General features: G+C 38.7%; 1 protein-coding gene across 2 annotated transcripts; it reads right to left on the reverse strand.

The window, feature by feature from the left end:
• Positions 1–8,925: 8,925 nt before the first annotated feature.
• Positions 8,926–13,783, reverse strand: LOC137100330 (apoptosis regulator BAX-like). Of its 2 annotated transcripts, none has more exons than XM_067478090.1 (6): positions 13,023–13,783; positions 12,756–12,786; positions 10,116–10,277; positions 9,881–10,019; positions 9,403–9,507; positions 8,926–9,299 (listed from the first exon to the last, which is right to left on the reverse strand). In XM_067478090.1, the coding sequence occupies exons 1-6, from the start codon at positions 13,039–13,041 to the stop codon at positions 9,162–9,164; spliced, it is 594 nt and encodes a 197-aa protein (XP_067334191.1). In that variant the 5' UTR covers positions 13,042–13,783; the 3' UTR covers positions 8,926–9,161. The 2 variants fall into 2 exon arrangements, with proteins under 2 accessions (XP_067334191.1, XP_067334190.1); XM_067478089.1 differs by having other exon boundaries at positions 13,014–13,781.
• Positions 13,784–14,633: the final 850 nt, after the last annotated feature.

Raw genomic sequence — 14,633 nt, forward strand, 5'->3', positions numbered from 1 at the left:
CTACAGCACCTCACCACTGTCTTACAGCTCTCATACATGTCCTGCACCACTCTAACATACTTCTCTGCCGCTCCAGACGTCCTCATACAATACCACAGCTCCTCTCTCGGCACCCTGTCATACGCTTTTTCTAAATCTACGAAGACACAATGCAACTCCCTATGACCCTCTCTGTACTTCTCCATCAGCGTCCTCAAAGCAAATACTGCATCTGTTGTACTCTTTCTAGGCATGAAACCATATTGCTGCTCACAAATGTTCACCTCTGCCCTTAGCCGAGCTTCCACTACTCTTTCCCACAACTTCATTGTGTGACTCATCAGCTTTATTCCTCTGTAGTTGCCACAGCTCTGCACATCTCCCTTGTTCTTAAAAATTGGTACCAGTACACTTTTCCTCCAGTCCTCTGGCATCCTCTCACTCTCCAAGATCTTGTTAAACAAACTAGTCAAAAACTCTACTGCCACCTCTCCTAGACACTTCCATACCTCCACAGGTATGTCATCAGGACCAACTGCCTTTCCACTCTTCATCCTCTGCAATGTCCTCCTCACTTCACTCTTACTAATCTTTGCTACTTCCTGCTTCACAACAGTCACCTCTTCTACTCTTCGTTCCCTTTCATTTTCCTCGTTCATCAACTCTTCAAAGTTCTCCTTCCATCTTCCCATCACACTACTGGCACCTGTCAATACATTTCCATCCTTATCTTTAATCACCCTAACCTGCTGCACATCCTTTCCATCTCTATCTCTTTGTCTGGCCAACCTGTACAAATCCACCTCTCCCTCTTTAGTGTCCAACCTAGCATACAAGTCCTCATATGCTCTTTGTTTGGCCTTTGCCACCTCTATCTTCACCTTACGCTGTATCTCCCTGTACTCCTGTCTACTCTCTTCAGTCCTCTCAGTGTCCCACTTCTTCTTAGCTAACCTCTTTCTCTGTATACACTCCTGAACTGCCTCGTTCCACCACCAAGTCTCCTTGTCCGCTTTCCTCTTTCCAGATGACACACCGAGTACCCTCCTACCTGTCTCCCTGATCAAATTAGCTGTAGTAGTCCAGTCATCTGGAAGCACCTCCAAACCACCCAGAGTCTGTCTCAGCTCCTCCCTGAAAACTAAACGACATTCTTCCTTTTTCAACTTCCACCACTTCGTCCTCTGCTCTGCCTTAGTCCTCCTTATCTCCCTCACCACCAGCATCATTTTGCACACCACCATCCTGTGTTGTCTGGCTACACTCTCCCCTACCAATGCTTTACAGTCACTGATCTCTTTCAGATTAAAACGTCTACATAAGATGTAGTCTACCTGAGTGCTTCTCTCTCCGCTCTTGTACGTCACCCTATGTTCCTGCCTCTTCTGAAAGAAAGTGTTTACTACAGCCATTTCCATTCTCTTTGCAAAGTCAACCACCATCTGACCTTCTGCGTTCCTGTCCTGAACACCAAACCTGCCCATAACAGTCTCATCACCTCTGTTCCCTTCACCTACATGCCCATTGAAATCTGCACCAATGACAACTCTCTCACCTCTGGGGATGCTCTGCATCACTTCATCTAACTCACTCCAGAATTTCTCCTTCTCTTCTAACTCACATCCTACCTGTGGGGCATAACCACTCACAACATTGAACATCACCCCTTCAACTTCCAGCTTCAGGCTCATCAACCTGTCTGATACTCTTTTCACCTCTAGAACATTCCTCACAAAATCCTCTTTCAATATAACTCCTACTCCATATCTCTTCCTATCTGACCCATGGTAAAACAACTTGAACCCTGCTCCTAAGCTTCTAGCCTTGCTACCTTTCCACCTGGTCTCCTGGACACACAGTATGTCCACCTTCCTTCTCTGCATCATGTCGATCAACTCCCTAGCCTTCCCTGTCATAGTACCAACATTCAAAGTCCCTACTGTCAGTCCTACATTCTTAGCTTACCTCTTCTCTCTCTGCCTACGAACACACCTTCCTCCTCTTCTTCTTCGTCTTCGACCAACAGTAGTCCAATTTCCACCGGTACCCTGTAGGTCAACAGCACCGGTGGCGGTCGTTGTTAACCCGGGCCCCGACCGATCCGGTATGGAAGCCTTTGTCACGATTCGCATGTTTGATTTGGCATGTGTTTTACGTCGGATGCCCTTCCTGCCACAACCCTCTGCATTTATCCAGACTTGGGACTGGCACAAGAAGACACTGGCTTGTGCCCCCTTGCGGTTGCATTTCTTTTACCACCAAGCTATGCTGTTGTAATAACCTGTATATACGATTCAGCAGCAGTGGAGCCCTCATAGATGTGCAAGTTATCCATTCGGTTGGCAGCTTTTCAAAAATATTGCAATGCATGTTGCAGTGCTTTTACGATTGCAATAGCAACATTGCAAATTCATGCAATGGGCTAATTGAACCCATCCTACATCATCACAGATGCTGGCTTTTGACTTGTCCACTAATACCCAGTCAGGTGGTTTTTTTAATGGGCTTGGGCTACAAGAAGGTGGCATTGTTTCTGGATCTTGTTTATATATTGTTGTTTATTTGCATGATATAATTTCTGAAATCTGCTGGAGCCACTCTTACAGTTTGACGGCCACAGCTTCCAGTGATTCCGTCACCACAGGGACTACTTGTGTCTTCACCTTTTAAACTTGAGCAATCATGAGATGATTGCTATCATCTTTCACTACAGCCTTCTTGTGTTGGTTCACCACTACTACGTCTAGTTGGTTGGCCATTGCCAGTTTGAATTCCTGCAGGTTCTGAGGTGTATCCTATTTTGACTTTAGGACTTCCAGCCTGGACTCAGCACAGATGTTTCTCTACATTACAACCAGCCACTTGGTCACATTTGCTATGCCTGCTAGCGTTTTGCTGCTCACTGTTATTTGATGGATTGTCTCAGGTGTATCTTTGCACATTGTACAGAACATCTTTTGGAGTGACCTCTGACATTACTCATTACTTGTTACTATGGGCCAAATTATTATTGTTGCTTTACTTATTCCTCCTTGTCAAAAGTAACTTACTACATTAATCGTTAAATTGCTTTTCCAAAGCATTAGCGTCTGAGAGAGGGACAGAGAGTTTATTTATTTTTTGTCCTTTTGGCTCATCCCGTGAGTTCAGGGTCGCCACTGTGGATCATTGTCCACATGTTGGTTTGAGAGTCAATAGTGAAAAAGAGCATTTGATCCAGTACACATGCAGCTAACAGTTTCCTTAGTTCTTTGTAGCTGCTGTCAGCATTAAAGCCATTGATGGGGCTACATCCATCTTCTGCACCCACAGAGGCCTCACCTGTGTTGGGGTGTATGTCCACGAGCTTCATATTGTTGTGGAGTCTTAATAAGTCATTCAAGAAGTTTGAGGTTGTGTTTTTTGCAGTGAAAAGAATCATAACACTACCTGCACACAATTTAAATGTTACAATAATGTTCTTATCACTTTTCATCCTGACAAAAACGCTGAATGTTGGACAATTTATCTTGCACATCATATTATTGTCTATGGTGTTGCCAACAATGATATGTGCAAACGTGATGAGTGAGAATAATAAATGTCATAACATTGTATCATAATATTCTTTAACCTGAGCTGATGCACTAAACTACACTTTCTGTAAATTAATACTTGTTTATGTTTTACGCTACAGCAAACCTACAGACATTTACTACATTTAGGATACTGGGAACTGGGGAAATCTGGGTTGTATCAATTAAATCTATACATGCTTAGCTTTGTTTTTCCAACATTTAAAGCTAAACAAGTTATGTAAGACCAACAAAGTACATTTATATTATGCAGTTCTTTTTCTTTTTCTTGGTAATGACAAGCAACAAGACATGTTTAGTTATTATTATATTCATTTTGTGGTATCCACAAATCACAGGGTGCATTGTTGGATCCCCATCACACACCTTAAGTTGATCCTGGTGAGTGAATTACTTACATTGTCAAACAACGTTTATTATTTTAAGATTTTATTTATATTTTTCATGTGTTGACCCAACCTGCCTTTCAAGATACTCAATTATGACATCTACACAGTAAGAAAGTAACTGATACGCCCTATTTGACCTATTTTGAAAATAAGTGGTTACTTTAATTCACAAATATATTGATTATAAATTAGTAAAATTTTTCAAGATTATTTCTTTTACACCAAATTATCAAGTGCTGAGACTTTGACAGCACCTTCCCACGTTAAGATATATTTTAGAGCATGGTTCTAGTGAAAACACTAACAAATACACTTTAGGTGTGTGTTTAACTTGCTGAAATAAAGAGATTATGACCTGCAGTGCTTATTGTTGTTCCTTTTACACCCTAAGTAGGAACGAACTGCATTTTATTGTGAGTGAGGGGGTCATTTGCTAATACTGTATAAATATACTCATACTGAGTTTTAAAAAACACCAGTGGGGTGAATTACTAAAAACAGCATAGGTCATGTGTTCAAACTGAAGCAGTGGTGGAAAATCTAAAGGGACATGTTTCCTGTAGAGGATTGAAGGTAAACCCCTGTACTGTCTGCAACACTTGGGTTCTACTTTTTTATTTTTTGGTCATTCTAAACACATCAGTTATCTTATAATCTGGGTATATTGGACGGAGGCAGAGAAGGTTGGGTGTTTGGGTTGGATTTCCCTATTAACTATAAAACAATCACCAACAAAGTGATGTAGTTGTTCACACTAGGGAGGTTGTAGTTGGGGTCAACTGGTCTCCAACATTACATCTTATGCCTGTCTACCTACAGTACATGTAGGACCCAGTATATAGGAGTAGTACATCAGACAGATAATTACTTGAAATATATTTTTACTTAAAATTACTAATAATATTTTGTAATGTTGTGGCCATATTCTAACGCATTTACACAACTTTAGATGCTAACACCTTTCACCTTATGTGCATGTAGCTTGCTGCACAGCTGTGCACAAATACTGAAGTCAACTGTAAACAGCATGTGCTTCACATTCCCCTTCCAACTCCATCTCTCTCAGACGTGTGTGTGTTACAGACAGTAGCAGCTGTGTGTCGCACATGTTTTCGGTATGTGTTTTCCCATCACGGGATCACTGTATTGGCCGTGAATGTTCCATGCCCTTAGAGTGACGGATGCCCTGTGTTTACGCTGTGCGTCACCTGCAGCTTTCTATGTGCTTGTGTTTATCACAATTCAAATTATTAATATCAGTCCTTACCACCTTTTGTTATTGTTGATGTTCCTATTGCACTGACCTGTGGCCCTCTGAGCCTCTGCATGTGAGGCTCTGCCTGCATCTACCAGCCATTCCCTAATATAGACTGTTTATAGTGTTGAAATTCACATGAGGAAGTGAAAGCAGGGGGGATGTTAGATCACAATACACTCATATATACACAGTATGTTTGGCCTCATGAACTGTATTTATCCCTAGACCCCTTCTGAGAGATTAAAAATCTGCAGTGGCAGGTGGGAATTAGAATATTGACTGTACTCTTTGGACATGTAACTGAATATTTCAGGTGGTAAAATTGTAACATAATGTATGAGCAATATTGATTTTAGCAGAGAGAGATCAGATCAGAAGGTTGAAGATGAGGCAAAGTTACTGTGTTATGCACCAGTGACCAGGAGCCTCATTGATTATGATGCATAAGCACAAATCATAAATCTCTTAAATCTGAAAACTGTTTGCCACTGTACAAATGGATAAACAGGATTGGCTGTCTATCCATCTGGCTTTAAAAATGCAATTCACTCTAATTAGTCAACACATATTTACACATTTTACAGTGGGAAATTATTAAAATTATGTCCATGAAGCTTTGATTTTTTTGTGCCTTAGATGATAAAGGACTTGACTCAGTCACGTTTTTAGAAACAGGGGAGCATGTATTAAACAAGGTAAACAACTCCTTTATCATCTAACACACAAAAATCAACGCTTGCATACATTTGAGCTTCTTAAAGCAGATTAAAATGACATTTGTGCTCGTTCGTGCTTTAAAATGACTCTAACCTATAGATAACACTTCTTAAACAGGCAGGACCAGGATGGGCTGTTGTTGCATCAATGGGCTGCCTATTATTCTGCTGCCATCCACAGGAGTTTCTGGGTATTGCATCAAGATGACAAGTTCCAAAACGAAGCAAAAGTCAACTTTAAGTTGGTAAAGCTGGATTAAGGAAACATCTGTGTCCTCCAACAGTTAACATGGTTTGACATGATGGTTTCTTAGTCCCAATTTATACCAACAGTAATTTATACACGGTGCCTATCAGTGTAATCCTGGTGATGAGGTGAGGTCCTGTTACCTGAAACCCAGATCTGGAGGTTTTTTTTTTAGCTTGACACAGTATCTGCTAAATTTCCTATTTCATGACAGTTTGCAAATGATCGGTCAGTACTGTACCTTCATCAGTCATCTATTCGTTTCATTTATAAGTAATAGGTGCAGAAATGTCAAAGCAAAGTATGATTTTATTTCAAACAATATGTTATTATAATTCTAATAAATTCTGATTTAATGTGTTCATCACTTTAATGTGTCAGTTGTGAAAGAGAGAAAGTAGCTTTGGGGTATATGCTATATGTTGTGGCCTCTTTACTGAAGCCCCTGTGTGTAATGCACACATTTAATATGGACTGGGTATCTCAAGATGCCCAAGGTTACATACCATTTAGTGCTTCCGTGTATAAACTAGCTGTGGGAGAATTATGATTTAGGTTACTTTGTATATTACTATTGCATTATTATGAATTCATTTGATTTGTTTGATGATTTGTTTTAGGGCCCTAACATGAAATAATGCCATGTATAATTTTGGTGTTAGATCATATAATCTGAAATTTGAGAAGAGTGGTTGTTAATATGAGTCAAATGGTAAATGGTCCATCATTATATTGTGCTTTTTCTACCTATTGGTACTTTAAGCACTTTACACAGCTTCTTTATTCACCCATTCACACTCACAATTACACACTGATGGGGGAGCTGCTATGCAGCTGGTCAACACAACAGGAGCAACTATAAATTGGGGTTCAGAGTCTTTTGATCACTTGATGGGATGGATGTGGAGCAGGTTAGGGTGATTAAAGATAATGATGGAAATGTACTAAAAGGTGCAAGAAGTGTGATGGGAAGAAGGAATGAGTACTTTAAAGAGTTAATGGATGAGGAAAAAGAAAGTGAACATAGAAGATGTGGAGCAGGAAGTAGCAAAGATTAGAAAATTATAAGAGTAAAGTGAGGAGGGTGTTGAAGAGGATAAAGTGTGGAAAGGCAGTTGGTCTTGATGACATACCACTCAGAGGATGTTAGAAGAATGGAGGTCAAGTGTATTGGGGTCTACTTTTAAAAACAAGGGAGATGTGCAGAGCTGTGGCAACTACGGAGGAATAAAGCTGATGAGCCAAACAATGAAGTTGTGGGAAAGAGTAGTGGAAGCTCGGCTAAGGGCAGAGGTGAGTATTTGTGAGCAACAATATGGTTTCATGCCTAGAAAGAGAAAAACAGATGCAGTATTTGCTTTGAGGACGCTGATGGAGAAGTACAGAGAAGGTGAGTTGCATTGTGTCTTCGTAGATTTAGAGAAAGCGTCTGACAGGGTGCAGAGAGAGGAGCTGTGGTATTGTATGAGGACGTCTGGAGCGGCAGAGAAGTATGTTAGAGTGGTGCAGGACATGTATGAGAGCTGTAAGACAGTGGTGAGGTGCTGTAGGTGTGACAGAGGAGTTCAAGGTGGAGGTGGGTCTGCATCAAGGATCAGCTCTGAGCCCCTTCTTGTTTGCTCTGGTTGACAGATGAGGTTAGACAGGAATCTCCATGGACTATGATGTTTGCAGATGACATTGTGATTTGTAGTGAGAGCAGGGAGCAGGTGGAGGAAAATCTAGAGAGGTGGAGGTCTGCTCTGGAAAACAGAGGAATGAAGCTTAGCCGCAGCAAGACAGAATGTGTGAATGAGAGGGACCCAGGTGGAACGGTGAGGTTACAGGGAGCAGAGGTGAAGAAGGTGCAGGACTTTAAGTACTTAGGGTCAAGTCTGTAATAATAAAATATTGTGTATAAAAAAAACTACCTCTTTACCTTATTCTTTAAGAAATGATGTCCAAATTAAGGAAGAAGAACATAAAGTACATTATTTACAAGTACAAAAGAGACATAATTGGAGAAAGTGGCTAAAGTCATTTTTATTGTGCAAAAACATTTTGTTATTCAGATGGTTTGGTGATGATTCTGGAAAAACTTTTTAAAGCTATGTTCTGAGTTACAAAAAAAAATATAACTTGTACCTTTTGACAACACCATGTAAACTTTAGAATTCTGTGTAACGAAAGCTTTGAAACGTATCAAATTAGCTGGAAGAAAACGTAATATCCGATGTACATGATTTCCAGAATTTAATTTATATAATTTTCAGTTCAATCACATCTGAATCTGTACAATTGGGTTTTATATCTAAATATATAATTCCTACATGCTTCTTCCAATATTTCTGGGAATAAAACCCGAAACTAACAACAAAAATAAATTTAATTAAACCTAGTCTAAACACATATGGCTAAATTTTCACTGTGATGGCAAAGAGCCAAAATGATGTAAACTGTGTAACCCATCAAAACATATAAATTATAAATTTATATATTTTTATAAATTATAAAGTGGCACTTTGTTACTGGACCTTTGTGCTAGTCAGCCTAAAAACAACAGGAATGAGCATAATGTGTGTTAAAGTCTACTTGGTAGAAGATTCAGGACTATGTCACAGTCACTTGCCATCAAATTCAAAATGAGCTAATATTCTCCATGTAATGTTAAAATGTCAGTTACAACATATGTTGTTTATGTTCTATTGTGAATAAAATGTTGCTTGATATGATTTGCTTTATTGCTTTCTGTTTTTATTTATGTTTTACACATCCTCCCAAATTGAATTGGGGTTGTACATTTCGGCTGCTATAATTTATATTTCTCCATGTTTAAATTTTATGTTTCATAGATCTAAGCACAACCTAGAATATTTAACATGATACCGTTCATCTTTATGCAAATAAAAAGATTGTTTTGACACAATGTCCCTTCGAATGTTGCATAGATAATTGAAAACAATTTAAAAGCAGAGTGTGAATAGAGAATAATAATTCCTTAGCTAACATGCATCTCAGTCATCTGGTCAGTCTCCAAGTGATAAAGCTTCCAAGACCCAGTCCAGCGATGAAAAAGAAGATGAGGTTGTAGCTTGGAGAGCTCATTAATGACATGCGCTGTATTGATGCCACCGCAAGGTCCGGAAAACTGTTGATCTGTGGACACACGTACACTGTTCTAGTTCTGCTTTGCCACTTTTAAAAACAATAAAAGAAAAGAAAAGAAAAGAAAAGAAAAGAAATAAAAGGTCTAACATACCCATCCTCCATGTTCCTGAATCCAGACCAGGAGATTGTTTTTCAAGAATTCCACAGTCCAGCTTATGATATCCCTCACTGACTGAGGGAGGTGAATCTCCACCATCTGATAGACACACAGACATGAGTTTTACTGTACACAGTCACGCTAATGCATTTATTTCAGTTACACTATGGGATCATTCCATCAACCTGTTTTTTTTATACGTAAAAGTAATTTACAAACAATACAGTTATTTAGTAAACCAATTAGGTTATTTGAATTTTATATTCATAAGTTAGTTTAATTATTAAACTAGAGTGCTTCCGCTAAAGTTAATAAAAAGGAATGTGTGGACCCTTTCATTCAGCTTCTGGAGTTAAATGCACGATAACGACCATCAACTAATAAGAACTTGAGTAAAGAAAGCTCAGAATAAGTTCTGCAACAGGTTTCGCCGTGACCCATTCTTATCTATAACAAAAAGAGAGAAACCCACCTTGACAGCCAGCCTGCCAGCAACATAGATGAGCACAGCAATCCTCTCCCAGGTGATCCCATGCTCAAACACCTTGTCTGCCACTTGTCTAAATCTGACCCATTTAGACACAGGGTCTCGAGCAATCCCGTCAATTGCACTAAAACCCAGATATAAACCCGAGAAAAATGGAAAAATGATGTTAGGTCTTCAGTTTTCTATCATGAACTGAGATACTAGCGGCTGAGAAACTCACTCTTGGAACGCCCTGTCGTCCTGCACTTTGTCACCAACGATGCGAATCATTTTGGCCAGCTGGGTCACCACCTTCTTTTCCTGTTCACTTTTGACGTCCACAGCCAATGAAGTGGGCAATTGGAAGTTATCAGGCATGTCCTTCAGCTCCTCCTCTATGACCCTAGAAGACAGAGAGGAAAAACAAAAATTAGACTGTGAGCACTCACCCAAACTGACCCCTTAGAATAAGAAAAGTGTCTTGTTTCAACATGATCCACTTCACATTACATCAGATATTATTCATGTTCTGATTTGTGTTCATTTACAAACATTTATCATAAAACTTTGCTTACATTACAAAACCTAATTACTACACCAAGTCAACATCTTATTAAAAAAAAAAAAAAAAAAAATCTCAGTCTCATAACAAGTTTTTGTACAATTGAGAAAAACTAAATTAGTTACTGAACAAAGACAAAAATGGTTCTAATGTTTTGGCCTCACTTTTTAAAATAAATGAGAGGGTAGAATTCATTGCAGAGCTGCTGTATTGGATTGCATCAGATTGTACAGGTCTACATCATGAAGTGGCCACTCTATATAAACTTCGCAGCAACGCATCTTGGGATGTGACAGGATGGTTCAGACATGCTTTTCCATTGTCCAAACTAAGAGTAGCTGTCGCATGGATTTGGTTTCCAATTTAGCCAGGAAATGATTGGGTACAGTTATGACAGAAAACTAAAACTGTCTGGTAGTGGTCAGTCACAGTAACCTGATCATAATAATACAACTAATAGTGATGTGATAAAGATTTGGAGTACCATTAATTTATTTTTTTAACTCTGGCTCTGCTGAAGTGAAAAAAACAAACAGAAAGCACAAGAGAGAAGGAGTGGGAGTCATGATTTGCATGTTTAATATGGCATGCGTTGAACGTCGGATGTCCTTCCTGACACAACCCTCCGCATTTATCCAGACTTGGGACTGGCACGAGAAGACACTGGATATGCCCTTGTGGTTGCATTAGTGAAGGAGTAATGATGGAAAAGGGAGAAAGAGTGAAGAATTTATACACGTTACAATAATGGATATACTACCTACTTTATTGTTTATGGTCTTTTAACTAGTTTAAAATTCCTGTACTTTCTGAATGTCATCTCACCAGTCACTAGCACACGCGTAAAAAAAAAAAAAAAACGTGCACACATAGCCGGCCCAGGTGTTTCCACCTCTAGTATCCAATACCAAAGTACCACATATTTACCATACTCATCCTCAGTAAAGCTAACAGTGTGTACTGTTTAGCCTTTTTTTCTGTTGATGCTTCACTAACATGATAATACTAGTTACAGTGCTTCCTCCTATGCATACGATGACAGGAAGCTACAAACACTGCAGAGACCAGCACAGCCAGTTTGAAGAAGTTCTATTTACTGTCTTCTCTATATGAGTCATGATATGACATACACCATAAACCGTAGATTACACAAGGTTTATGGTTGTTGCGATTTATTGTAAATGGTAAGAGCTGTTTATGTGAAATGCTAACGAAACTAAATCTGGACTCTGCAGATTTAAGTTAGGAAAAGTAAGAATTGTCACTTTCAAATAACAGTTTTGGGCTGATGAAAATAAACATTAAAAAAAAAAAAAACAGGTCAGGTGTGGCTAATTCAACAACTATACTATATACGATTCAGTAGCAAATATTGGTGGAAAGATGTTAATCATGATGCATCTTGACAAAATCTATAATGACCTCCAGAAAATGTCCTCCTTGACAAAGCAGACAACTTCCGGGGATGGTTGAAAGTAACCCAACTTCTCTGCAACCAGGTGCCTCTCAAACATAGTGCAACAAGCCAACATGTTGATACTAAAATTTTGCTTAGCTCAGCTTATCCCACTTCTTAATTTACCTTTTTTACTCTACTTTAGTTGTAATACACAATGATAAATATATTGAGCAACACAGATGCCACTATAAGACGCTTTTTTCAAATTTTATGTCTAAATAATACCTGATAATAAACCCCTTTAATGGCATTGTACAGTACATTAAGATTAGGTGCTAGAAACAGAGTTAAAGCCTTAATTTAGACAGAAATGTGTTGCTTAGATAAAAACATGAGTAGTATTACATACTTATCATTTTTATAAATATACATTTTGTCATTTAGCAGATGCTTTTATCGAGGAAGTAAAGTTTAAAAGTGAGGTATAAGGCAAGCAAAATGTCAACAAGAACATTTTGAAGCAAAATGGCTATGAGAATTGTTTCCTTATCATTGAATGCAAGTGCAAAATAAAACACCTAAGATTTTTATTGTTTAAGAGTTATATAAATAAATAATAGTAAAATGAATTTATAAAAGTTGTAGATAAGTAAATATACGTCAAATGAGTTGAAAATATGTGCCCTGCTCTGCTCTACCTTGTAAGGACAAAACTGTTCAGTATTTCTGTACATTCTGCACTGATATATTCATTAAAACAACCGAGAAACTCTGCACGGATCTTATCCCATATTAGTTATTAGATTTTAATGAAACCTTAAAGTATTGCTACTAGTTTTTTGCTTTTTTCTTAGACAACGTGTAAAGCAATGAAAACATAAATGTTAGTGTTAAATAAAATAAAAATAAAAGAAACTCACTCTTTGATCAGCGCTTCCCCAATCATCTCATCTGTGGTGGAATAAAACCAACATACAAGTTAAAATGTTACGGTTGTTCTGTCAGCAGGCTCGAAATTCTTGTAAAATACCAGGTATCGTTAAATCATATAATTATTTAAGCAACTGGGGACATAAATCGGTTCTATGATGTGGAAAATAATAATTATCTTCCGTGTTAAAATGACTAAATGAATGCATTAAAAGAATGGCGTGAATGCTGCCTAATATTAAACTTACCTGACATACCGTCTCTTTCACACGCCATTGTTTAACTAGAAAAAAAAATGTTTTAAAAACTCCTTTGTCCTCCTTCCCTCGGTGTCAAATAAAACTCTTCTTTAAAAAAAAAACTTTACTCCGCGATGAAAACAGCACCTTATGAAATATTGCAATAACCGAAAGTCTGCTTCCGCGTTTCTTACAAATCAATCACCTTCGGCAAATCGACAAAACTCTGAAACACACATCGAAAGCATAGCAGTAACTTGTGAGAAGGTTTCAGGTAGCGCCAATTAGCTGTCCGTGACTACACTTCCGTGTAGAAACATTGCGTATTTCCGCCCTGCTGCTCAGTGTTTAAAAGCTTGATGTAAGTCTTTATAATTTAAATCATCAGTACAAAAACAGTCCTGTAGAACGTCCCCACGGAAGCAAAAAATGAAAAGCGCATAGCTTCGGCACATTAATACTGCCGCCATATTGGACCGGGCAAGACCGGCCTGGAAACGAAACGCAGAAGCGCTGGTTTTATGGGAAAAACCAACCCAAGAGGGGAGTTTCTGTCAACGTAGGAATACATGACGTAAATTACGGGCAGAAAAGTAGTTGTCATATGGAATCATAACAATTCACGTTTATTAGCTACGGGTTTGACTTATCATACGTTGTTAAAACCGTAATAAGAAAATACATTTTATTCTAAAAATAAAACGAGCTTCGGCATTGACTTGCACTTGCTTAATGTCCAGTCTAGCCCGGTCCAACATGGTGGCAACGTCTCTGTCCGTTTCAAGTTGGCAATTCGGCGCCTATATCCAACGTACCCATTGACTTTGCCTGTCGCGATCTGATTACGTAATCTTCTTGGGGAACCGGTGCGTGCGGCGTGATTAAAACATCACTTATCACTTAAGTATTAACTCTGACGTATATTTGAGCAGTTTGTGACATTTGTTTCAAACTATGTCAAATTTTTTTTAAGCTTGATAGTGAGTTGAAAACTAAGGTGTGTTTGAGTGAGTGAGCGAGTGAGACAGTTTTCCAACAGTTTATCATTTTTATCAGTTTATCACTGTTATAGTGGGAGACAAAAAAAGAATAAGGTTTGACATATTTTACAGAAAATATAATGTCAAAAACGTTTTAGTTTCAGTTTATTTTTTAGTTTGTTGAGAGATAACAAATTTGCCAAATAAAGAAGGCGAGACAGCAGTCAGCCAAAATGCCTTTAAAAGAAGACTGTTCAGTGGTTGTCTCAGAGGATGAGCAGCATTCTCAGCTTCCCCACTTCTCAGAAGGGGAACAAGGCCAAACACATGACGACAACTATCGGCATTTCACAGCTAGAGGGAAAAGAAAGAGCTTGCAGGAGTGTCTTTAGTGCTGTTCACAGACCTTTGATTCTTTTTGATGTTTTAAACAATGGCTGTTCTGACTCCTTTTTAGTGTACAGTAAATTATGATTCTTATCTTTGTCTCTGTATGTGCTCCACCTGAAAACCTGCTGCAGGGACACATTAGGCCTTCACATGAGATGAACAACACGGGGTCTGCAGCGTAGACATGATGACTGTGTATGAAAGCTGTCATTTGCTGAATTTTAAAGAGGCCTTATCTGGGTTTTGACCTGTCAACACG

This window comes from Channa argus, chromosome 15, assembly GCF_033026475.1.
Source record: "Channa argus isolate prfri chromosome 15, Channa argus male v1.0, whole genome shotgun sequence".
Taxonomy (NCBI): Eukaryota; Metazoa; Chordata; class Actinopteri; order Anabantiformes; family Channidae; genus Channa; species Channa argus.

Excerpts from the sequence above, each read along its gene's own strand:
- LOC137100330 (XM_067478089.1), bottom strand. The coding sequence starts at position 13,041 with ATGGCGTGTGAAAGAGACGGTATGTCAG. Across the intron at positions 12,787-13,013 it reads TGAAAGAGACGGTATGTCAG|ATGAGATGATTGGGGAAGCG; the intron begins GTAAGTTTAATA and ends ATTCCACCACAG. Across the intron at positions 10,020-10,115 it reads GACGACAGGGCGTTCCAAGA|TGCAATTGACGGGATTGCTC; the intron begins GTGAGTTTCTCA and ends TCTGGGTTTTAG.